The 26,617-nt window shown below is 40.2% G+C and overlaps 1 protein-coding gene across 3 annotated transcripts in view; it reads left to right on the top strand.

Annotated features, from left to right (window-relative positions):
* The window catches only part of pmela (premelanosome protein a), a 30,166-nt gene extending 3,796 nt beyond the window's left edge, over positions 1–26,370 (top strand). The window contains exons 2-12 of one of the 3 annotated variants that reach the window (XM_063038043.1): positions 3,841–3,975; positions 9,534–9,680; positions 10,909–11,049; positions 11,628–11,789; positions 14,234–14,650; positions 16,909–17,523; positions 18,016–18,144; positions 19,217–19,322; positions 20,082–20,287; positions 24,993–25,086; positions 26,146–26,370. In XM_063038043.1, the coding sequence (XP_062894113.1) occupies positions 3,841–3,975; positions 9,534–9,680; positions 10,909–11,049; positions 11,628–11,789; positions 14,234–14,650; positions 16,909–17,523; positions 18,016–18,144; positions 19,217–19,322; positions 20,082–20,287; positions 24,993–25,086; positions 26,146–26,308 (2,315 nt within the window). In that variant the 3' untranslated portion in view covers positions 26,309–26,370. Of the gene's footprint in view, positions 1–3,840; positions 3,976–9,533; positions 9,681–10,908; positions 11,050–11,627; positions 11,790–14,233; positions 14,651–16,908; positions 17,524–17,988; positions 18,145–19,216; positions 19,323–20,081; positions 20,288–24,992; positions 25,087–26,145 lie in introns of all 3 variants that reach the window. The other 2 variants (XM_063038042.1, XM_063038041.1) reach the window with 2 other exon arrangements.
* The last annotated feature ends 247 nt before the right edge of the window (positions 26,371–26,617 follow it).

Here is a 26,617-nt window from a genome sequence, read left to right as displayed (position 1 = left end):
TCACTTTGTAACGAGGTTGGTATATTATGGTGATCTTTCACAAAGACATCAAAAAGATCTGAAGGCCTACTTACTTCATCCACTCTCAGTCATTTTCAAATTCAAGTTAAAGTTCAGTTTATTGTCTTTCAACACTACATATGTATACCGCCAATTAAACAACGTTCCTCTGGACCAAGGTGCACAACACAGTACAGGTGTCCCCCACTTTTCGAACGTTCGCTTTACGACACCTCGCTGTTACGAAAGATCTACATTAGTTACCTGTTTTCGCTAACAGGTGTTTTCACTATTACAAAAAAAAGTAGCACGCGATAAAAGGCAGCGTGCGCCCTGAGCAGCCAAGCTCCTCCCCTGGAACTGCATTCTAGCCGGGATTGCTTAAACACGTGCCTGTGAGTATCTGTGCTTTATGTCGATTTATTTTGAGCATCCGTTTGCAAGATGAGTTCTAAGGTATCAGAAAAGCCTAAAAGAGCTCGTAAGGGTGTTACACTTAGCATAAAACTAGACATAATTAAGCGACTTGATCATGGTGAACAAAGTAAGGACAAAGTGAGTTTGGCTTGTGGAAGTTGACAAGGATGATGTTGAAAAGGTTTTGGCATCCCATGACCAAGAACTGACAGATGAAGAGCTGATGCAACTGGAAGAGGAAAGGATAACAGTCAAAACTGAATGCAGTAGCGAACGGACCAAAAGTGAAGTCGTCCAGGAACTGAACGTGAAGCAACTGCATGAGATTTTCACTGCAATGATTGCAGAAAACTCCAGCTTTAATTTTTAAAGGGTACGTAGGTTTAGGGCATATTTGCAGGATGATTTGAGTGCTTACAAAGAACTGTATGATAGAAAAATGCGCGAAGCTAAGCAGTCAAGCATACTGTCATTTTTCAAGCCTTCCACATCAGCCACAGCAGACGACGAACCTCAACCTTCGATATCGATGCAGGCAGACATAGAAGAAGAAGATGACCTGCCTGCCCTGTTGGAAACGGACGACAATGAGATGACACCTCAGTGTCCCACCACCCCAGTGGTCCCAACCTCCGGGCCACGGACCAATACATTGCCACGAAGCATGCAGTGGTGCAGCGGCAGCCAGGACGCACCCAGCACATCCCCAAGAAAAAAAGCCGAAACAAACAAGCTAATGAATCAGGTGCCGCCCGGCACGCAAATGTCGGCCCAGATCAGAGGCGACGCAATTGGCAATCGCTTCTGATCTGGGCCGACATCCACGTGCCAGGTGGCACCCAACCAACCAGCTTGTCTATTTCGGCCCTCTCCCTAAAGTTGTGCTGGGTGCGTCCCTTTCTCACCCCGAAGGGCAGCAGGTTGCATATGCACTTCATTATATGCATTCTCTGCTGGAGTGCAAAAGAATATTCAGTTGCATCTTCAGCCATACTCATCTTATTAACTATCCTGCATTCCCCTCCTTCTGAGCTATGGCATGTTTTCTTGCCTCAAATGAAAGCATTTTGCTGCATGCATTGATTGTTCAACTTTAGCATTATCACAGGGGTATAGTACTAGTTTCAGAAATCTGGATAACTGATCCAAAGACACGAGCTCCATCCTATAACAGCAGCCGGTGAATGTAAATACATAAATCTGGTACAAAAAGATGGAATCTGTAATGGTGGCTATGGAATTATTGAATTCCTGGAAAAATCCATCTGGTTCACTTAATGCCCATCAGGGAAAAAAATCAGCCATCATTATCCAGTCTGGTCCACAGGGGATTCCATACATAGAACAATATGGTTTACTTTGAAATAGCCCAGCAAACCACTCAGTTGAAGAACAATTAGGAAGGCATAGTAAAACCTGTCCTGACTGTTGATTCCCAATTTCTGTAAATAAGAAAATGTAAGAAGGTGCACTTTATTTGAATATTAAAATGAACATATAAAATGCATTTATATGGTATCTTTTTTATTCTCAAGATGTCCTAAAGTGTTTCACTGCCAACAAATCAGTTTAAGTTATTGTTATGCAGTTATTTGTATACAGTAACACAACAGGAATTGGGATGAGTAAGTATTATTTTTGAGTGATGCTCAAGGAAGAAAAAGGGATGAAGGCACGAATGAAATTCTGTCCATTTCTTCAAGTAGTGCACTAAATACGTTACTAACAGACAAAGCATAATGGATTATGTGAGAGCCCGCATTTCTGAAGATTCATTATGTTCAAATGTCAAACTGGAGTGGGGCTGGAAGCCAATTTATGGAGGGAGGATGAATAGGCGAGCAACCAAACACAAGCAGTGGGTCTGGTGCTAGTGATAGGTCCAGTACAAATCATATATTTTTCATTTCTCCTCTCTCCACCATGATAACAAGCCTGGCAAAAACCAATATACCTTCGATATAGGAAAGAACACTCCTCTGCATATTCAATTAGGTAAAAATCTGTGATCTTTGTTACGATCATTGGTATTTAGTGTTACCTGAGCATTGTGACAACTCTACAGTGCAGAGTTCTGCATGAGTTCTCATCAACTGGTCTAGAACAAGGATTTAACAAGCATAAAAGGCTTTTCAGTTTTATGTGCTTAATCAGTAGCCTAACCAAACTGACTTGTCACCATGGTTACTGGCTTTTCTCGTATGTGTAATGTTTTTAAAGGCACAAACTGGAGGAAGAGAGCTTTTTCAACCCGAGAAGGGGGCTTAAATAGGCAAATGAAAAACTGAAGGCAGACAGATTTGCAAATAGACTTCGGGTACAGACTGTAGTTTTGAGCATGAAATATTCTAAAGCAGATTTATTTTTTAAATAGTGTGACATTCCACAGTGATTTCAAATCCAACTATTCTTGGTAAAGCATCTGATGAGCCACCTCTGGTGCTTAAATCACCAGCAAGAATCATCCATTGCATAGGCATTAAACATTATCCTTAAACGTGAATATCATCGAAGGTTCTCCAGCATATCTGCCAGAAGTGTAGGAGGAACGAGCTCTCAAGTATCACGCAGCAAAAGTGCTAGCGTAATTTTTCTAGTACTTCTATGGCTTATATTAGTTTGTCCCCACAACCTGTGGGTGTTTAATGCCCAGATTCTCTCCATGAAAATCTCTAATAGTGCTGCAGGGCAGTAGACAGATCAGGAAATAAGTTGAGTTTGCAGATAGTCGAACATCTCATTCTTGAAAATTGTAGCTTGGAAATGTGAAATATAGGTAAGTAGGAATATAATTGCATAAGCATCTAAAATAAAGGATACAAATTTAATTAGTAGGTACTTTGATGGTTTCATTAACCCCTTTTTAAGTGGCTGGCATTGGATTCCTCAGATGACTGTCACATGAAAGAGATCACTTGAAGATTTGGAAGGCATGTGATTTGGATGTTCTCACCGGGGGTCTCACTGTATCACAATGTATGCAGATGGAATTTATCACATGCTTTGAATAGCCTTATGTTTCTTCAGGCAAAAAAAAGACAAAATACAAAATCTGTGTGAACAAACATTTTTAGAGGAGTAAAAGATTGTGAGCGACTTTATATAATAATAAAACCCCTTGCTAATACAAAACAAATTGAACTTCCAATTAAGCAGGTCAATTAATTACAAGCAGGTAACACTTGAAAAGTATGTAACGGTGCTAGGGTAAATTTCAGCAAGATTTTCCTAAACTTTTTTGGAGGTTTGTTGTACAAATTGACGGGGGGGGGGGGTGCACGGGGAACAAGTGCTATCCATGATCAGTCAACAACTCTTAATATAATTTTATTCTTCCAATATAAGAATAAAAGGCAGTCTTTTTTTCTGGGTTAAATTGTTAAAGCAGAGATGTGTTGAATATCATGGTTTGGCTTTTTGCAGGGTCTCCTAATGGTGGACACAAAAAGAACAAAGGTAATTCTACTCCAAGAAGGTTAGCTGGCTCTAAAAACTGGAATTCTGAACTTTACCCCATTTGGAAGGCTGGAGACTCCAGATGGCATGACTGTTGGATAGGTAAGAATATGAGCCTAGAGTGTGTTCAACCTTTGTGTTCTCTTGCATTCTGCTGATTACAAAAATCAGTGATGTTAGGAGATTTGGGTGAAATTGGCCAGCAAATAGGAAATTTCACAAATTACTTCCTCCTAAACCAAGCTTTCTATTATGGTAGCAAAGCCACGATATAAAAACTGTGGAGAGAGTCAGAAGCAGCAAGTTTCTGGGAGTGCACATCACAGATGATCTCACCCGGTCCCTCAGCACCATCTCTTTAGACAAGAAAGCACAGCAGCGTCTCCACTTCCTGAGGAGATTGAGGCTCCCCTCTCCCCCCCCACCCCCCGCCGCCCGCCCCCCCGCCCCGCTCTTCTAACCACATTCTACCGGAGCACCATCGAGAGTGTCACCGTCTGGTATGGGATTTGCAAGGCATCTGACAGCAAGGCCCTGCAACAGCTTGTGAGGGCTCCTGAGAGAATCATAGGGGTCTCTCTCCACCCCATCCAAGACATATACCAGAAGCACTGTGTTCGCAGAGCCCTTAGCATTGTCAAGGATCACTCTCATCCACGCCACAATCTCTTTGACCTCCTACCATCAGGCAGAAGGTACCACAGTTTAAGAACAAGGACTGTTAGGCAGGGTAACAGCTTCTTCCTCTAGACTGTGAGACTTCAGAACACCCTGCTACCTCCCTGTACAGCACCAGTAGCATTATACTGTTGTATATTTAACTACATGTGTCGTATATGCACCTTATGTCAACTTGTATATCGACAGATTTTTTTGAATATTATTACATTAATATTATTTTATGTGCTGTATGTGATATATGTACTGTGTTTTGCATTTTGGTCACAGAGGTATTTTTCATTTGTTTCTAAACGTTGTTTCATTTAGCTGTACACATGTGCAGTTGAACTACAATAAACTTGAACTTGACCTTAAAGCAGACTATCTCTATTCCATTGTATATCTCCTGTCCAATGGCTGTCTGTTCTGTTCATCATTTTCTCAACCATTGCAATTCTGATTTTCTCTTTCCTTTTTGTTCCCTCTTCTTTCCTTCTCCTGCATCTTTCACTATCATTCCTTCTGAGCTCCCTAATCTCCTTCAGCTTTAGAGCCCTCCAAGAACTCTGCCTTCCTGAACTTTGACTTTTTGTGCAGCTGAAGATGTGGCTACCAGTGGGTAGACCTTCACTCTACTGCTGGTAACCATATCTTCAGCTGCTGAGCCCTGACTTCTGGTATTCCTTCCCTAAACCTCTCTCTAAACATCTGACCACCTGCAGTCTGCTCCTTAAAACCGAGCTCTTTGAGCAAGGTGCTTTGTCATCCATCCCAAAATCTTTCCAAAGTTTTACATTAAATTTTGTTTGATGAAGATCCTGAGGATATTTTACAAAATTAAATCCGCTGCATAAATGCAAGGTATTGCTGATGTCCCAGGCTGCTGTGATGTAGGATTTGGCACATCTTGATGCTCTGATGTAGAATTTAAACATTAATGAGGTTAACATAGAACATGGAATAGTACAGCACAGTACAGGCCCTTCGGCCCACAATGTTGTGCTGACCCTTAACCCTGCCTCCCATATAACCCCCCACCTTAAATTCCTCCATATACCTACTATTCACTCCTAAATCAGTGAATAAGAAATATCAATACAAAAGGAAATAGGTGCCTGGGTTGCCAGGGCTTGGAGAGTATATGTAGGTCACAGATGGTGACCCACACCTTATCATAGAACATTACACCAACAGTATCACTCACTGGTAAAATAGCTTTTGAAATTCTCAACCCATTCATCATTGTTTACATACAATGGATTCTATATGACCCTAAGATGTACAGCAGGTGCAGAATGAGGCCATTTGACCCATCGAGTCTGCTCTGCCATTTCATCATGGCTGATCCAATTTTCCTCTCAGCCTCAATCTCCTGCCTTCTCCCCATATCCTTCCATGCCCTGGCTAATCAAGAATCTATAAACCTCTGCCTTAACTATAAGTAAAGACTTGACCTCCACAGATTCACCACTCTCTGGCTAAAGAAATTCTTCCTCATCTCCATTCTAAAAGGACAACCCCTCTATTCTGAGGTTGTGTCCTCTGGTCTTAGACTCTCCCACCATAGGAAGCATCCTCTCTACATCCACTCTATCAATGCCTTTCACCATTTGATTGGTTTCATAGAAACATAGAAAACCTACAGCACAATACAGGCCCTTCGGCTCATAAAACTCTGCTGAACGTGTCCTTACCTTAGAAGTTACCTAGGGTTACCCATAGCCCTCTATTTTTCTAAGCTCCATGTACCTATCCAAGAGTCTCTTAAAAGACCCTATCATTTCTGCCTCCACCACCGTCGCCGGCAGTCTATTCCACACACTCACCACTCTCTGCGTAAAAAACTTACCCCTGACATCTCCTCTGTACCTACTTCCAAGCACCCTCTTATGCTAGCCATTTCAGCCCTGGGAAAAAGCCTCTGACTATCCACATGATCAATGCCTCTCATCATCTTATACACCTCTATCAGGTCACCTCTCATCCTCCGTCGCTCCAAGGAGAAAAGGCCAAGTTCACTCAACCTATTCTCATCAGGCAAGCTCCCCAATCCAGGCAACATCCTTGTAAATCTCCTCTGCACCCTTTCTATAGTTTTCACATCCTTCCTGTAGTGAGGTGACCAGAACTGAGCACAGTACTCCAAGTGGGGTCTGATCAGGGTCCTATATAGCTGTAACATTACCTCTTGGCTCCTAAACTCAATCCACGATTTGATGAAGGCCAATGCACCGTATGCCTTCTTAACCACAGAGTCAACCTGCGCAGCAGCTTTGAGTGTCCTATGAACTTGGACCCCAAGATCCCTCTGAACCTCCACACTGCCAAGAGTCTTACCATTAACACTATATTCTGCCATCATATTTGACCTACCAAAATGAACCACCTCACACTTATCTGGGTTAAACTTCATCTGCCACTTCTCAGCCCAGTTTTGCATCCTATCAATGTCCCGCTGTCACCTCTGACAGCCCTCCACACTATCCACAACACCCGCAACCTTTGTGTCATCAGCAAATTTACGAACCCATCTCTCCACTTCCTCATCCAGGTCATTTATAAAAATAATGAAGAGTAGGGGGTCCCAGAACAGATCCCTGAGGCACACCACTGGTCACTGACCTCCATGCAGAATATGACCCGTCTACAACCATCCTTTGCCTTCTGTGGGCAAGCCAATTCTGGATCCACAAAGCAATATCCCCCTGGATTCCATGCCTCCTTACTTTCCCAATAAGCCTTGCACTGGGTACCATATCAAATACCTTGTTGAAATCCATATACACTACATCTACTGCTCTACATTCGTCAATGTGTTTAGTCACATCCTCAAAAAATTCAATCAGGCTCGTAAGGCACAACCTGCCATTGACAAAGCCATGCTGACTATTCTTAATCAAATTATGCCTCTCCAAATGTTCATAAATCCTGCCTCTCAGTATCTTCTCCATCAACTTACCAACCACTGAAGTAAGACTCACTGGTCTATAATTTCCTGGGCGATCTCTACTCCCTTTCTTGAATAAGGGAACAACATCCACAATCCTCCAGAACCTCTCCCGTCCCCACTGATGATGCAAAAATCATTGCCAGAGGCTCAGCAATCTCCTCCCTCACCTCCCAGAGTAGCCTGGGGTACATCTTGTCTAGTCCCGATGATGTAACCAACCTGATGCTTTCCAAAAGCTCCAGCACCTCCTCTTCCTTAATGTCTATATGCTCAAGCTTTTCATCTGCCGTAAGTCATCCCTACAATCGCCAAGATCCTTTTTCCGTTGAATGCTGAAGCAAAGTACTTACTAAGTACCTCTGCTATCTCCTCTGGTCCCATACACACTTTTCCACTACACACTTGGTCCTATTCTTTCACGTCTTATCCTCTTGCTCTTCACATACTTGTAGAATGCCTTGGGGCTTTCCTTAATCCTGCTCGCCAAGGCCTTCTCATGGCCCCTTCTGGCTCTCCTAATTTCATTCTTAAGCTTCTTTCTGCTAGCCTTATAATCTTCTAGATCTCTATCATTACCTGAATGGCGGAACAGGCTCTACTGGCTGGATGATCTACTCCTACTCCTGCTCCTATTTCTTAGGTTCTTCAATTCTTCTGAATTCTTGTGATTACAGGCCCAGAGCCATCAAATGCTCTTCATATGACAAGCCATTCAATCCTGGAATCAGTTTTGTGAACCTCCTTTGAACCCTCCCCAGTTTCAGCACATCCTTTCTAAGATAAGGGGCCCAAAACTGCTCACAATACTCCAAGTAAGGCCTCACCAGTGCCTTATAAAGTCTCAGCATTACATCCTTGCTTTTATATTCTAGTCCTCTCAAAATTAATGCTAACATTGCATTTGCCTTCCTCACCACAGACTCAACCTGCAAATGAACTTTAAGGGAATCCTGCACAAGGGCTCCCAGGTCTCCTTGCAGCTCAGTTTTTTGTATTTTCTCTCCATTTAGAAAATAGTCAACCCTTTCATTTATTCTACCAAAGTGCATGACCATACACTTCACGACACCGTATTCCATCTGCCATTTCTTTGCTCATTCTTCTAATCTGTCTAACTCCTTCTGTAGTCTATTTCCTCAAAACTGCCTGCCCCTCCTCCTATCTTCATATCACCTGCAAACTTTGCAATAACGCTATCAATTCCATCATCCAAATCATTGACTAATAATGTAAAAAGAACTGGTTCCAACACAGACCCCTGTGGATTCCTAGATTTGTTTTATATAATTGTTTAATTTTTGAGAAATATATGCTAAAACTGTCATCTTTTAGCTGGGAAGTTCTTTCTCACCTAATGAGCTCCACATAGGTACAGCTAGTAAAGCTGCTGTCTCACAGCTCCAGCGACCCAGGTTCAGTCGTAACCTCGGGTGCTATGTGTGTGAAGTTTGCTTATTTTCCCTGAGACAGCATGTGCTGCTCCCATACGTCCCCAAAATATGCATGTTAGTAAGTTAACTGGTTGCTATAAATTGCCCCTAATGCATGGGTGAGTGGTGGAACATGTGGGGGGGCAGGGGTACTGGGGTTTGCAGGTTAGGGTAGGACTACTGTAAGATGGGTGAGTTGGACCTTTTTCTGTGCTGCATCTCTCTGTGACTCTTTTAATGTTCTTATAAATACTCTATAGATATTTCTACTGAAGAAATTACTGTATAGTCGATTAAGTTAACTTCTAAGTATGAAAAGAATTTCAAGTTCACTTTGAAGTATTCCAGCACTTCAATGCTAACATAACCCATGATTGCTAATTGTTCTTTGTGCAAACAAAAAATGAACAGTGATAAATTTCTTGAGCATTTCCCTTGTATTGGTTAACAGTACCATGCAGATTCAAATCCTCATGGGATAATAATCATTCTGTTTCAAATCCGGTGATACGTTTTTGGATTAAGATTGGATAGCCAGGAGCTGTGAACAATTTACAATTCATCTGTAAATAACCTGCATGATTAAGCAATGCACAATTGGATTTTGTTCTTGTTCACAGGAGGGCCAATTTCAGTTGAAGTTAACAACGACGCCCCCACTTTAACAGGAGCTAAATCCACCTTCTACATTAACTTGAAATTCAACAGGAATCAGACCATTCGTTCTGATGGACGGATTGTTTGGGCTGAAAACTGCACTCTGAATGGTAATGCTGACTAATTACTCTTTTGTCTAAGAATAATGAAAATTGGGGGATAACCAGCAGCAATGCAAACTTAGACAAGATTTGGGCTGACTTGGTTTGTTCAGAATGAAGCCTGGACTTTTGGATGAAATTAGAGCACTAGGATTGTATTCCTTTCACTACAGCTGATTGAGGGCTAAGACTTCAAAATGCAGAAATTCCAACACTTCAAAAATACTCACAAATCATAAAATAGGTCATTAATTGCAAACTATCTTGGTGTGTGGCTTGTAAGGGGAAAAGGGGTTTGTGTGTCTGTGTGTTGCAGGATGGGGGGGGGGGTTGGTAATCATTGGTGGTATGAAGGACGATTAAGGCAAGCAAGATACCAGGCCTAAAAAGGGCTAAATCATGAAGTCAGTTTATATTCCCTCAAACACAGATGATTAAAGGGTAAACTGAGGTGTTCAAAATGATTAAAGGATTTGATGGAGTAAATAGACAGAAACTCAAGGGGCATAAAAATTAGTGCCAAGCCATTGAGAGGAAAAGTCAGGAAGGACTTTCACACTAATGAAAGTGGAAACCGTGCATAGTTCCTGATATAATTAAAATTGAAACTGTTAGGCTTTTGTGAGGTAATTGTACTAAGGATAAAAAAAACATGTTAATATAGTTAAAGTACAGATCAGCCAAGGAATGTGGAGCACACTCACAGGGATGAACAGGGATTAATATTGCAGTGTTCCTGTTCGCTTTTATTGCTCTATGTTTGTAGCATATTCCACACCTCTCCAGTAAATGGAACAACTGATTCATAGATTCCCCCATTGAGAGTTCTGAGCCGTCCTTTTAAATCAGAACTATCCTAAGTTTGTATTTAAAGTTCAGATTGCCTTTCTTGAGCAATTTTGTTAAAATTTCAGACACCAAATAAATGGGAAATGAGTAACCAGCAGGAATGTTGCATAAACACTCATAAAACTTAGTTTCAAGTGTATTCAAATGTGTTGTCAGGCGGCAGACCACACCAGGTTTATTTTAGCTCAAAGCAATTTTGCTACTTTTAAAATAAAGACATTAAAAATAGTTTTGGTAAGTGTTTAAGGACAAAACTCCCAAATTCATAGACTTTACAACATTCTTTGTGAGATAGAAAATGGTACTAAAATAAATGGCATGAATGTTTATTTGATAAGAGCATTATTTTTGGTATAAGGTATATGAATTTGCCTTTTGTATCATATAGGCACACACATAAATGCTGGTGAGCCAGTATATCCTAATGATACGCTGCAGAACGACGATGAAGTATTTCCAGATGGAAAATCCTTTCCAAGGACCTCCAGGAAGAAAGGATCCAAATTTATCTTTGTTTGGCAAACACTTGGTATGAATATTATGACATCTGATTTTTAGGGGCTTATCCCAGATCCCCATATGTGTAATAATATGGTAGCACAACACAAAGTTGGGCTTCAACACAGCATAGTGTGGTTTGGAGGGTCTGATCCTGAATTATTAATTGCTGGAATTTTAATTGATTACTAGGCTGGTCGATATTAGGTTTCATAAGTTCTATTGATAAAATAAAGCATAAAGAAATGTATTTTATTATGGGTGTGATTCAGAAATCATTAATAAACATTCACTGAGAGCAGAAAATTCAAGTTTGTTTCAGGGTGGATGTAAATTCAGTTAATCTATTCATTAAGTTAATGGACAGGAGCATTTTTGAAATGCTGCATGCAATTCTGAGCACAATAGTTTCTCAAAGAAATGTTCTGCTTTAGAGAAAAGAATGCAGGATTTTGAGAACAGACTGCTAAGAATTGCTTTGATTGGAACATGTTATGGTGGTCTGAGAAGAATTAAGCACTCCAGATCTTTTTATTTCATGGCTAGGAAAATGATTCATGGCCTGTCATAAAGAGCTGATGTACTGATATGTTTTGACCTATCTTCCAGGGAAGTACTGGCAGGTGATAGATGGTCCCTCCTCTCTGCTGACCATTGACACAGCAGATATCCCATTAGGATCCTTTACCATGGAGGTGATTGTGTACCATTATCGTGGACGTGAGAAATTCATTCCTATTGGAAAAGCTACTTCGCAGTTTACAGTCACAGGTAAGCAACTACATCAAATGATAAAACTATTTGACAAAGTGTAAGGTTTATTATTGGATATATTTAATACTTAGTTGTCTGCAGTTTAATTAACACATGTCCACATCAGCCATAAAAGATTCTGGAAGAGAGAAATATCCAAAGGAGTATTTGTTACAATAGATGGATTCCAAGAGAAAAGTCTCTGTTCTTGTAATCAACCACAGTCAACAATAAATATAAAGGAAAAGCGGAAGTCCAGCAAATCCACTACGAAGTAGGACAAGGGCAGCAAGCTTCATTTTCTATTACATTCCCCTGCAATTGTACCCCTTCCTGACTTGGAAATGTATCAGTAATTCATCAACATCACTGGATCTAAACCCTGGGACTGGCTAGAAAATGGCACTTTGGAAGCCCTCCTCCACAGAGATTGGAGATGTTTACAAAGGCAACCTATTAGCACCTTTTAAAGAGGTCACAGGAATGGACAAGATATGAAAGCCACCCCCAAAGATTGACCTTTTGATGAAAAGGCTAGGATCAGTATTAAAAGCACAGGGATATAAAGAAGATAATGAGATTGAAAACTTATATGAAAAGTAAAATTTGCAAGTTATCTGAAAAGTTCTTAATAAATATAGCCAGACCTGAAGAAGGGTCTCGGGCTGAAACTTCGACTGTTTCTTCATGTCCATAGATGCTGCCTGGCCTGCTGAGCTCCTCCAGCATCACGTGTGTGTTGCTTTGGATTACCAGCATCTGCAGATTTTCTCTTGCTTATAATAAATATAGTGATAGAGTTGCAAGGAATAAAATGGGTCCATTAAAGATTGATGCAAGCAAAACTATCAGGATTAAGGGAACCTACAAGTAAGACGAGAAGGAATTTAATATATAATGAAACCTGGACGGGAAAAATAATACAATTTGAGATGGATTACGTTTTCCACCCAAATATTAAAATAAATAAATGAAAAAATGTTATATACTTTAGTTGTAATATCCAAAGTGATTCTAGGTTGAGGTTATCCTTGTTTTATGTTGAAAACTCAAAGGGAAGTAGAAGAAGCGAGATAAAATGGTTTCTGCATGTGCTAGATGGGCCAAATGACCTGTTTCTGTGCAGTACTTCTCTATGACTCTATGACTTTAGCTGCAGATCTATTAGTTTAATATCAGCTGTAAGCAAATTACTGGAAACTATTACCAGAAACAGTAGCAGATTGCAAAAAATATACTTGCTTGAATTTGGAAATGTTTTGGGGGTGATCTAATTGAAATGACAAAGAGATTTTGCAGGGTTTGATACAGAGAAATTATTTTCTTTGGTAGAAGAATCAAGAACAAAAAATATCATTTTACAAGAAGGGGCATGCCATTGAGGAGTGAAATCAGAATGCATTTTTTCACAAGTGAAGCATGACCCTGTGAGTAACATTTTGGATAATGCCTGCTCAGGGTGAACAGAATAATTCTTGTACTATTGGTAAGCTTCCTGGAAAGAGAAAAGTATGAGATGCTTACTGTCTTATGATTTGACTAGTAACATTTGGCTAGCTTGCAATATTATAGTTAGCTCACACTATAAACTAAGAATTGGGTTGGAGAGCAAAATCAAAAGCAAGAAAAAATACAACGGTTGATGTATTGGGCACAGTGAATGACCTCTTTTTGTGTTGTAAATTTTCTAGAATTCTATTCTTTGATAATCTCCTTTTATTAGGAGCCTGTATTTGTGACTTCATTCAGGATTGGGGAAATGATGAAATTCGATTCCCTCTTTCTTCTCCTTTATATTATATAGCAGAGAAGCTATGCAATCAGGACCAGCTGTAGGCTGTTTTGCCCTTCTAATCTGCTCCACCATTCATCAAGATTAAAGATGCCCTTCTACCACTGCTCCATTTTCCTGCACTATCCCCATATCCCTTGACTCCCTTACTATCCAGAAATCTAGCAATCTCTGTTTTGAATAAATTCAATGATTGAGCCTCAACAGCCTTCCAGAGTAGAGAGTTCCAAATGTGTTTATTGGCCAGTAAAATCTGAATCAATGTGGTTTGCATTTTAAGAGTTGACTTCATGAAAAAATCACCTTCAAATGAAGTTTGCAAGCTGCTACAATAAATGGTGCAGTCGACGTTTCAGGCCGAGACCCTTCATCAGGACTAACTGACAAAGGGTCTCGGCCTGAAACGTTGACTGCACCTCTTCCTACAGATGCTGCTTGGCCTGCTGCGTTCACCAGCAACTTTGATGTATGTTGCTTGAATTTCCAGCATCTGCAGAATTCCTGTTGTTTGTGCTACAATAAATGGGTTATTTTGTGCAACAGACTTAAGTGCTCTCTACGATAGGGTATGTTATTGCACCAAGCTGTTTCTGGATTGGAACACAACGGCACTGTATTTAATTTCTAAGTTGAATTCTGTACTAATTTATGTTTTTATTTCTCTGTACAGATCAGATTCCATTCTCTGTTGACATTTCCCAGATCAGTGATCTCAATGATGCAGACAACAGCTTCATACAGAACCGGGCTATTCTATTTGAAATTAAACTCCATGATCCTAGCCAGTATTTAAAAGATGCTGAAGTCAGCTTCAATTGGGATTTTGGAGATGGCAGTGGTACCCTTATCTCCCAGATGCATACGGTGACCCATATCTACCTCTCAACAGGAGTTTTCAAGCCACGAGTAGTCCTACAGGCTGCCATACCATCTTCCGTGTGCAGCACAGCCAATCCAACTGCTGAGAGTTCAAATCCGATTACCTCAACCATGAGCTTTGACCCCACATCATCTCCCCCCTTTGTGATTTCTGAACTGGCTGTGTCCCCTGCATCTAATCAGCCAGCTGCAGGGGAGGTTTCCACAGGTAGGAAAGTTCCAAGATAAAAAAACACTGGGGTTGAAGCTGAAATTGTTCATAACACTTTTACTTTTCATATTTGCCTGTTGTAGCTGAGTGAAGCAAAAGGGCAACAGAAGTTTTGGTCATGTTGATCCTAAAATCTGCAGATTTGAATTGTTTCAAGAAGAAAGCATTAACAGCTGCTTTCATTTAAAAACTAACTTTGAGGTAGTAAAATGCACAGAAGTATTATCAAGCAAAATATTGGGACAGATAATTAATATCATAGTCAAACAGAAAGATTTTAAAAAGTACCTTAAGGGAAGAAAGAGGGGTAGAGAGGTGGGGTGGTTGGAGGGAGTGTGGATTTCAGAGCTTGGGGCTCTGGCAGTTAAAGGCACAATCATTGAATGTGGACTAATTAAAGCTGAGGATGAAAAATTGGAGCATTTCTAAGATCTCACTGGGTTGTAGGGCTGGAACAAAATACTGAGAGAGGAAGGGCAAGGCCCTGGATGGATTTGAAAACAAGAGTAAGACATTTTAAATTGAGGTGTTGCTTAAGTGAGAGCCAATAAGTCAGCGATGAGTCAGACTGACGAGTTAACAGGGGTTGGTGTGAGTTTCGTCACAGGCTGCTGAGGTTTGGATCTGCTCAAGTACGAGTCTAAAGATGAGTCTAAAAGCCAAGGCTTTTGGAAGGAGGTAAACAGAAGTAGGGGCAAAGGCTGAGTTGGAAGTAGGTAGTAGAATGAGAAAGGAACAATTCAAATTCTGAAGTATTGTATTTATTTTTCTTTAAAACATGGCTCTGTCTACAGAAAAGGTCAAGTTATTGTGTAATATGCTTCCTTAAGGGAGTAGATTTGCTTATTGTCAGTGGTAACCTGTTTCTGGATTTCAAGTCTCACAAATCATGTTTCTGACTGGCTAAATCTTGTAATAGGATGTAGCCAGACTCTCCAAACTGTTCTAATCAATCAATTTTTTGTTAAATTTCCACTCGTCACTAATGATCATAAATTATTTGATGATGAAGGATGAATTTAATATATTTGACTTCTCAATAATTACAAATAAAGTCTTTGGACTGTGGGAGAAAAACTTGAACGTGGTGTGTCAAAATCCGTGTGGCTGTTTGGTTCTTTGTCCTCTCAAAACAAGTAGATGGGTCATTTTACTTCAGTGTTCATGTGGCAGATTAAGATTTAAGATTAGCATTATTTATTAAAAGTACATCAAAATATTGAAACCTACAATGAAATGCGCCATTTGCGTCAATGACCAGCACAGTCTGAGTATGTGCTGGGGGCAGCCTGCAAGTGCCGCCATGCTTCCGGCGTCAGTGGTAGCATGCTCACAACCCACCAGCCCTAATCCTAACCGTTTTTGGAATATGGGAGGAAACCCACATGTGGGAGGTTGTGGGAGGGGAGAACGTACAAACTCCTTACAGACAACGGTGAGAATCGAACTATGACATTAAGCATTGCACTAACTGTTATGCTACCACACCATACCATGCCTTAATTAGGAAGTGATTAAAAAAAAGCAGAATTGAGCAGATGTTGCAAATCTGTAATAAAAACAGAAAATATTGGAAATAACTAGCAGATCAGATAGTATCAGTGGAGGGAGTTAATGTTTCAGATCAATTACCTTTCTTCAGAACTGTCCTGAAGTAAACTTGTAAACCTGAAACATTAACTCTGTTTCTCAATCCACAGATGCTACCTGACCTACTGATTATTTCCAGCATTTTCTGTTTTTGCTTAGGGATTGATCTTGCTGAACCAAGGTATTAAAATGGATGATTCTTGAAAAGTCATTGCAAGCATAACTGCAGATAACTCATCATTTCCCAGTTTTGCAATAGACTCACGTGGCAAGACTAAAATATGTACCATTGAAATAGTGAATTAAGTATTATTAATGACATTGACATGTCTAAATATCTGTAGAATTATTTCAAATGTCATTTAAAACCAGTAGAGTTGTTGTTCAATAGCAACTATGCAATTCTATATTCAGCAAGATGTTACCTGAAGATGTTGAAAACTCCGCCCTGCACTCAATACAGATGGTAGCAGCTTTATCTCTTGCTCTTAATATTATAATAAATGACTAGTCATTTTTAAAGGTATTAGATATGGAATGTTGGTACATTAAGGTATATTTGTTTAACTCTCAAGTAGAAAGATACAAATGAATTTGATATTAACTTAGCCTCTGTCCAGCATATCTGACAAAGATTTCAGAAATGCATCTTTTTTCTTTCATAGGAAATACTGCTCCTTCTCAACCACCAACAATTGAACCTATAGCTGTAACTTCTCCAGTATCTGATTCCCCAGTACCACCATCTCAGCAGGAACCAATCATAATTCTCACTGTCACTCTTCCGATTCCTTCTTCCACCATCAATTCTGCTGCCCCTGATGAAACTTTAAATGCAGCCATTGCTGTTTCAGAACAAAATATAAATGCAGCAAGCCCTGCTACTGATGATGCTATAAATGCAGCCCCAGAACAAGCTACAAATGCACCAACTGCAGCCCCAGAACAGGCTACAAATGCGGTAACTGCAGCCCCAGAACAGGCTACAAATGCGGCAACTGCAGCCCCAGAACAGGCTACAAATGCGGCAACTGCAGCCCCAGAACAGGCTATAAATGCGGCAACTGCAGCCCCAGAACAGGCTATAAATGCAGCAACCCCAGTCACTGATGAAGCTTTAAATGCAGCAATCGCCGTTTCAGAGCAAACTATAAATGTGGAAGCGACCAGTGCAACTGTAAATACAGCAACTCTTGCCACTGATGAGGCTATCATTGCAGCAACCTTCATCACTGATGAAGCTCCAAATGTGGAAAACACTGCCTCAGAACAACCAACTGGTAAGTTTCAATTTGCACTCTTTAAATAACTTTTAAATAATTAAAAAGAATTGAAATGTTTTATAGAGATCTGAAACTCATACTGCATTGGCCTAGACTAAATTTGACAAAATTATTTCCTTTAGTGTAATCTCATTGAGTGGTAAAGTTCGATTGAAAACCAGGAATTTTGTGATCTGAAATTACTGCAACCAAGGGTTATATTCGTAGGCCATAAGACCATAAGACACAGGAGCAGGATTAAGCCATTTGGACTATCGAGTCTGTTCCACCATGATATCATGCCTGATTTATTATTCCTCTCAATGCCATTCTCCTGCCTTCTTCCTGTAACCTTAAAATCTTAAAATACATTGTCGCAATATTGTTGAGTGTTCATTCCTTCAGCAACAAGGTCACAATATGATGCCATGAACATAATGACCATGTCATTGGTTTATCCACTGTAATTTTATGAATCTATAGATGAACCTGCTACAAATTTGATTCTAGATAGTGAGACAACTGCAACAGGCACTAATCAGGGATTGCTGCTGGTGAAACGAGAGGCTCTGGAAGACCCAGCAAATAATTGCTTTATCTATCGCTATGGCACCTTCACGACTACCATCAATACCATTCGTGAGTATGGGTTTGAAATAGATATCTCCACCAACAAATGGATTAATCAAATCGAAATACTTTCAAAACTATCAGGCTACTAAATTCTAATGAAAGCCAAGTGTTCTATTACTTTGAAAGATGCAAAAAAAATTAATTTAAGATTTTGATGTGATGGCTGGTAATGACTATTGTCTGACCAATCACTGGATTACACAACAAGTAGAGAAAAGCTTTGTCATTGTGGATAAAACACTTTAATAGTTTTTGAGAGCAACAAAAGAGCAACTCTGGATAATAACAAGCAGTGCCGGAATTTCTTTTAATTAAACTGATATTAAAAGTTCATTCCCATAAGCCCAGTTTTGGAGCTTACTAATGTGATCACTGTTCCCTCTAGGCTGTGTGGGTGTGCAGCCGCACAGTGACTGAAATGCTCCCGTGCACCTGGCCTTTGTTGTCACGTGTATAGACAATGGATTTGTAATAAAGACAGATGAAAAAAAATTTACAAAATGTGAAAGATCTTCTTTGTTGTATTGTATTTCATTATACCTGTCAATTAATAAATAAATTCAAAAGTATTTGATTTTTCAACTGGCATTCTAAATATTCATAGTATGCATATTACCAAAAAAAAACAGTTAAAGTGCCATGCAGGTTTCAGGCCGTATAAAAATTTCCTGCTCAGAGCAATGGTTGGTCTACACAGCTGTAAAATATTAGAGGGAACATTGAATGTAATACACTACTAGAAAAGTAAATACCCCTAAATCAATGGAATTTGTTGCCTTATGCCCCAATTCCAATGTCCAGTTGTATAGAAAGGTCAAACTACAGATTGGCCCAAAGTAATGCAATGAAATTGGTTTCATCACACTGCTACGTACTGGACTAGTGCACAGAACAGGATCCCCAAATAAAAGGTTGACCCATTTCCCTATCATCTGCTGGCAATTTTGTGGTGCAACTCATGCATACTCAAACCTATCAGTGAATTAAGATTAATTGAATTATTTGCTGTTACCAGAATTTAGATTTGAGATTGGCTGTTTCTGGATTATGACTTGTCTTGCTTCTCCTTTTCTTTCAGAGAGCATTGAAAGTGTGGAAATTGTGCAGATTTCAAATGTAATACCTGGCTCTGTGTCAGAGATGCAGCAAAATGCTGTGGATTTCACAGTGACTTGTCAAGGAAGGTGTGGTGCATATACATTTTGATTAAATTTCTTCATTACTGTAAACCAGTGGTTTTGAAACCTGGCTCCACCTGCAATAGCAATATAAACGATTCTGAGAAAATGTTTCAGGCTACTTGCGTGGCTGCTTTCAGTGAATTTATACCCCCAGTCCTTCTGTTCTGCAATACCTGATAGTGCTCTGCCATTCACTGGTTTGAAAGTCCAAAATGTATCACCTCACACTTAACTAAATTGAAATCCATTTGCCACTTCTCAGCCCATCTCCCTAACCAATCCAGATCTCTTTGTAATTCATTACTATTTCAAAAATTCATGATAACCTTGCAACTGGCTTGAGAATAAAACTTCAAAGTACAATAACAGATGTTGTACATCAAGGGTATGTAAATGTTGAATTGAACAATTTAATTAACATGGCTGTAAAGATAATTGGTCCTAACTGCAATCCTATTGATTCAGTTTGAAATACCAGTAGTCCAGTTCCTGATATTTTGCCAGAATTTCCTTTTTTTTTGTCATTTACATATTGAGGGAATGCAACACTTCAACACCTATGATCAGACCAAGGACAAATGTGCTTTGATGATAAAATCTTGTCATTCTAAACCTAATTACTTATTTCCCGTTTTTCAGCAGCACACAAGATATTCCAAAAGGCACCTTTAAAATTTGTTCATGTTCTTCTACTGATTTATGATGAAAGAACAGTTGCACAATGAGAAAGTGCAATTTTAAGTATTGTAATTTATTTTTCAGCTTCCCAAGTGAGATTTGTACTGTTATCTTGGATGCAGACTGTATAAATCCTCAGCAAACAGACTGCAGTGAAGTGCTACCCGCTGATGAATGTCAACTTATCCTTCGCCAATTCTTCAACTCCTCTGGGATTTACTGTGTGAATGTTTCGATGACCAATGCAGTCAGTTTGGCTGTTGCCAGTGCACATGTTGACGTGAACCCAAGTAAGTCCGTTTAACAAAACGAGTGAGTATCATGCAACCCTCGGTTATGTTAATATATTCTGCCATCTATTCTGAATGGAACGAATAAAGTCAGGAGTATATCTTTATTAGTTCCAGTACAAAACAACTGAATAAGAACTGGAGTTCCTTAATCTCATTATTAGTTGATCATTTACTCTCCATACGCAGCCAGGAGCAAGTCTATGTCCCGTATGGCAGGCTAATCTGGTAGATTAGGTTGCATGGGCTTCAGGGAGGGGTGGATTCAATATTAGCTCAACAATAGGAAGCAGGGGGTGATGGTTGAAGTTCAATTCTCCGACTGGAGGCCTGTGACTAGCGGGGTGCCCCAGGCATCAGAGGTCTCTGTTATTCATAATTTCTGTAAATTATTTGGATGTGAATGAACATGGTATGATTAGCAAGTTTGCTGTTGATACTAAATCAAGGAGACTTATTCATAGCAAAGCAGGTTACAATGAATTACAAAGAGCCAGTGGATCAGTGAACGGCAGGCTGCTAACAGAGGAACCTGGGAATACAAGTATACAGTTCACTGAAAGCTGCACAATTATAGACAGGGTGCTGAGGAAAGTGTTTAACATGTTGGTCTTCATCAGTCACGGCATCAAGTTTAGGAATAGAGACATTATATTGCAGTTATATAAATCATCGGTGAGTATTGTGTACAGTTTTAGTCACACTGTTATGACAAAGATATTGTAAAAATGGAGATGTGCAGTAGTAATTTACAAGGATGCTGCGTGAATGAGAAGACCTGGTTTATAGGGAGAAATTTGCCACACTGGATCTTTATTCCCTGGAGCACAGGAGAATGAGGGCTGACCTCATGGAAGTTTATAAAATCATGAGGGGTATGGATAAGATAGATGCTGATAGTCTTTTTCCTCAGAGTAGATAAGTTCAAAACTAGAGGGCACAGATACAAGATGATAAGGGAGAGATTTAAAAGAGACCTGAGAGGTAACTTTATACAGAGGTAGTAAGTACCTGGAATGAGCTGCCAGAGGAAGTAGTTAAGGGTACAATTGCAACATTTAAAGGCATGTGGATGGGTACACGGAGAGGAAGGGCTTGGAGAGTTATGAGCTGAACGTGAACAACTGGTTCTACCAGGGAGGATGCTGTGGTCAGCATAGACCAGTTGGGCCGAAAGGCCTGTTTTCATGCTGCATTGCTCTATGAATCAGAACTGGAGCAATAATCACACCAACTTGTACAGATTAATGTTTCATGTTGTCTACCTTTCATTTTATATTTCCTCTGTAAACTTCTGTTTCCGCATTTCCAATGGAACCTACCACATAAACTTGATGGTAATCCAGCTGTTAGTGGTTATGCTATTATACTTCAACTAGACAAAGCACGGAATGTGGATTCAGACAATATCCATCATAAATGCACAAATAGCAGCTAATAAATAGAAATACAAGAGAGAGTGCGATACTAGATCTACTATTAGGGAATGAGACAGGGCAGATGACAGGCATCTGTGTAGGGAAATGCTTTGCATCTAGTGATCATAATGCCATTAGTTTCAGGACAATTATTGAGAAGGATAGATCTGGTCCTCGGGTTGAGATTCTAAATTGGAGAAAGCCTAATTTTGATGGTATCAGAAAGAATCTGGCAAGTGTGGATTCGGACAATATGTTTCCTGACAAGGGTGTGGGTGGCCTTCAGAAGTGAAGTTTTCAGAGTACTGAGTTCGTATGTTCCTGTTAGAATAAAAGGCAAGGATAACAGATTCAGGGAACCCTGATTTTCGACAGGTATTGAGGCCCTGGTTAAGAAGAAGGAGGTGCATGGCAGGTATAGGCAGGTAGGAACAATTGAGGTGATTATGGAGTATAAGAAATACAAGAGAACACTTAAGAAGGAAATCTGGAGGGCTGAAAGAAGGCATGTGCTTTCTCTAACAGACAAGGTGAAGGAGAAACCCAAGAGTTTCTACAGATATATGAAGAGCAAGGGATAGAATTGGGCCTCCGGAAGACCAAACTGGTCATCTATGCATGGAGCCAAAAGTGGTGGGGGAGATCTTCAATGAATTTTTGCATCTGTATTTACTTAGGAAACGGACAGAGTCTGTAGAAGTGAGGCAAAGCAGCAGTGAGGTTATCGACCTTTTTCAGATTACAGGGGTGTAAATCCCCAGGGTATTTCCTCAGACCCTGTGGGAGGCTAGCGCAGAAAGTACAGGGGCCCTAGCAGAGATATATAAAACATCCTTAGCCACAGGTGAGGTGCTGGAGGATTGGAGGATAGCTAATGTTGTTCCATCGTTTAAGAAAGGCTCCAAGAATTAACTGGGAAATTATAGTTTGGTGAGCCTGACGTCAGTAGTGGGAAAGTTATTGGAAGGTACTCTAAGGGACCTGATATATAAGTATTTGGATAGACAGGGACTGATTGGGATAGTCAACATGGGTTTGTGTGTGGTAGGCCATGTCTAACCAATCTTACTGAGTTTTTTGAGGAGGTTACCAGGAAAGTTGAGGAAGGCAAGGCAATGAATGTTCTACATGGACTTTAGCAAGGCCTTTGACAAGGTCCCACATGGGAGGTTGATCAAAATGAAGTAATAAATTAGATTAGACATTGGCTTCCCAGGAGAAGTCTGGACACTGTGACTAGTGGTGTGCCGCAGGGATCAGTGCTGGGTCCTTTGTTGTTTGTCACCTATATCAATGATCTGGATGATAATATGGTTAACTGGATCAGCAAATTTGCTGATGACACCATGATTTGGAGCGTAGTGTACCGTGAGGAAGGCTATCAAAGCTTACAACAGGATCTGAACCAGCTAGAAAACTGGGCTGAAAAATGGCAGATGGAAATTAATGCAGACAAGTGTGAAGTGTTTCACTTTGGGAGGACAAACCTGAGTCGGGATTACACAGTAATAGGTTTTCACTGAGGAGTGCAGTAGAACAGAGGGGTCTGGGAATGCAGTTCCATAATTTCTTGAAATGCATCACAGGAAGATAGGGTCATAGAGAGAGCTTTTGGCACATTGGGCTTCATAAATCAAAGTATTGAGTACAAGAGTTGGTACGTTATGTTGAAGTTGTATAAGACATTGGTGAGACATATGTTGAAGTATTGTGTACAGTTTTGGTCACCTACCTACAGGAAAAATATCAATGAGATTGAAAGAGTACAGAGAAAATTTACAAGGATGATGCCGAGACTTGAGGACCTGAGTTATAGGGAAAGATTGAATAGGTTAAGGCAGGGGTTCCTAATATTTTTTATGCCATGGACCAATACCATTCAGCAAGGTGTCCACTGACCACAAGTTGGGAACTCCTGGGTTTGAACTTTATTCCCTAGCGTGTAGGAGAATGAGGGGAGATTTGATAAAGGTATACAAAATTATGAGGGGTATAGGTAGGGTAAATGTAAGCAGGCTTTTTCCACTTAGGCTGGGTGGGACTACAACCAAAGGTCATGGGTTAAGGGTGAAAACTGAAATGTTTAAGGGGAACATGAAGGGAAACTTCTTCACTCAGAGGGTTGTGAGAGTGTGGAATGAGCTGCCAGCAGAAGTGGTGGATGTGGGGTCAATTTCAACATTTAAGAGAAATTTGGATAAGTACATGGATGGGAGGGATATGGAGGGCTGTGGTCTGGGTGCAGGTTGATGGGACTAGGCAGATTAATAGTTTAGCACAGACTAGATGACTAGAATTGGCAAGATCAAAACCTGATTAAAGAAAACTGTTACATTGAATATACTTGAAATTAATGTCACAAAACCCAATATATTAATAGAGTTATACAGCATGGAAACAGGCTATTTGGCTCACCATGTCCATGCCACCAATGGGCATCTATCTGTCATAACCCATCTTCTAGCATATGACCCGCAGGTTTTAAAGACTAGGTGATTCAAGTGCCCATCTAAACACCTCTTGTATGTTGTCAGTGACTCTGCTTCCATCACTCTCTCAGGCAGTAGATTCCCACTCTCGTGGTGGAAAAGGTCCTCCTTAGATCCCTTGTAAATCTCTTACCCCTTACCCTAAATCTATGTACTCTAGGTTTATTCACTTCTGATAAGGGATATAGTTTCCTGCAGCCTACCCTATCCAGAGCCCTTATAATTGTATATACAGTATAATACATCAACTATGTCACTTCTTCTATTCCAGGGAAAACAGACCTAGCCTCTCTGGTCTCTTCCCATAACTGAAATGCTCAAGCCCAGGCAACATGCTGGTGAATCTTCTCTGCACCCTCTCTATCACTCACATCCTTCCTATAATGTGGTGCATGCACTGTTAGACTATTTCTCCACACGTACTTACCCATCCTCTGATTTTTACTTAGAGATTGAACAGTGTTTTTCTTGTTGGACTCTAGATCATGGTCTCTTTGAGGGCTTTGCTATGGGTGGTGGGGGGGGTGCTGATGTTTTCTGCTGGAATAAGCAGCTGCTGTCTATGCAGGAGAGGAGGGAGGAGGCTTTGGGGTTCTAACATTTTTCTGTCATTCATTCTTTGGGGTTTTTCTTCTGTTTCGTGGGTGTCTGCAAAGAGTAAGAATTTCAGGTTGTATATTATGTACATTCTCTGAAATTAAATGGAACCATTGAACCACTGAAATTGTCATCAATATTCTGCACATTAATTAACTAAACTAATGTAATTTTGAGTGATTAACAAAACTCTTTTCTCAGCTGCAGGTGGGACACCAAATACCACTGAGGCACTAGTACTTGTTGGAATGTTTCTCATTGCTAGCATCATTGGAGTTGTAGCTGTTACCTACAGGTTAGTGTTCACAAGCAGCACAGTGAGAGAGAGGAACTTAATCCAGACAACACACATCAAATTTGCTGGTGAACGCAGCAGGCCAGGCAGCATCTCTAGGAAGAGGTACAGATACCCAAGATGCTGCTTAGAGATGCTGCCTGGCCTGCTGTGTTCACCAACAACTTTGATGTGTGTTGCTTGAATTTCCAGCATCTGCAGAATTCCTCGTGTTTACAAACTTAATTCAGAGATGATTTGGCAGTTGGCTTTTCTTATTAAACTCTGAACCCAGAAACAGTTCCATCTAAAAGCTTGTACGTAGATTGAAGATGAAAGACCAAGAGATTGTCCAGGGTATAAACTAAATAAACCCATGTTCAAGCATGGCAAGACAAGTTTCTACCAGCGGGGTAGGCTAATAAAGTGAAAACTGTGGAAAATTCTATGCTTGTTCTATGCATAAAGAGTTACGGTGAGGTCATTAACCTAGGATAACAAATTAGAGATAGAAGTCATGCAGTTTAAAGATCAATGCATTACTTTCACTGTCAGCATAGATAAAAAGATCAAAATGTTAACTTAGAAGCAGGTTAATTGCCCTGTGTCTGTTAATCTAAAACTTGAGTATTGTCCTGGAATTTGAGCTTATTGCAACCAACCAAAGTCTTGTTACCTTGAAACCCAAAGAAGTGGATGCTACAGGTAGGAAAAAAGGCAGCTGACATTCAAAGTCAGGTAAATTTAGGTTTTTATTGGGGGGGGGGGCAAGAAAATTAGACTTTGTCTTGTCTCTTCAAACGAACATAGGGAAATCACCATTTATGGGACATACTTGATCTGAATATACATGACTGCATTATCAGTGAATAACACTAATAACTTGCAGTCTCTAGGTTTTGGTCAAATCATTGACAAAAACTTTTTAAATAATCTTAACTTTCAACAGTACCTTCCTATTGACTGAGGATAGAGTAGCATTTGGATCCAACGGCTCATCAGATTGTACTGCTCCAACATAATTGCAGAAGGTACTTCCTACTTTAAATCCACTTCACTGAATTATCTCCTATTTAACAGGAAGTACAAGGAATATGCTCCATTGCATCAGGATCCCTCGAGGATTCATTCTGAGAGGATTCCAGACAGAGGAGTGGTGAACATTTTCCTGAAAAACATATTCAGCCGTCCACGGAGCGGAGTGGGCGAGAACAGTCCCCTGCTGCACGGGTGTGTCGTCTGAATCATTTCACATGAGTTATTAAAGCAAATTCATGTAACTAATAAAATGTAATCAAAGTGTAATTGCATATGTGGGCTTCTTTAAATGGATGAATGAAAACAAAAGGAAAAGGATACTTACACCATGAGAACAATAAAATAAAACTAAAATGCCAGGCTGCTTGTAACCTTCACTTGCCTCCTATTGCTTGAACTTTGCTCGTGCCACTTGTGGCTTAATGGACAATACTCCTGCTCAAGTCAAATTACTGGTCATGCAGAATCTCGGCTGACACTCCAGTGCTACATTATTGGAAGTGCTGTCTTTCAG

Source organism: Mobula hypostoma, chromosome X1 (genome assembly GCF_963921235.1).
Source record: "Mobula hypostoma chromosome X1, sMobHyp1.1, whole genome shotgun sequence".
NCBI classification, from domain to species: domain Eukaryota; kingdom Metazoa; phylum Chordata; class Chondrichthyes; order Myliobatiformes; family Myliobatidae; genus Mobula; species Mobula hypostoma.
Note: the sequence above shows the minus strand (reverse complement) of the source record. Positions and strands in the feature narration are given on the sequence as shown.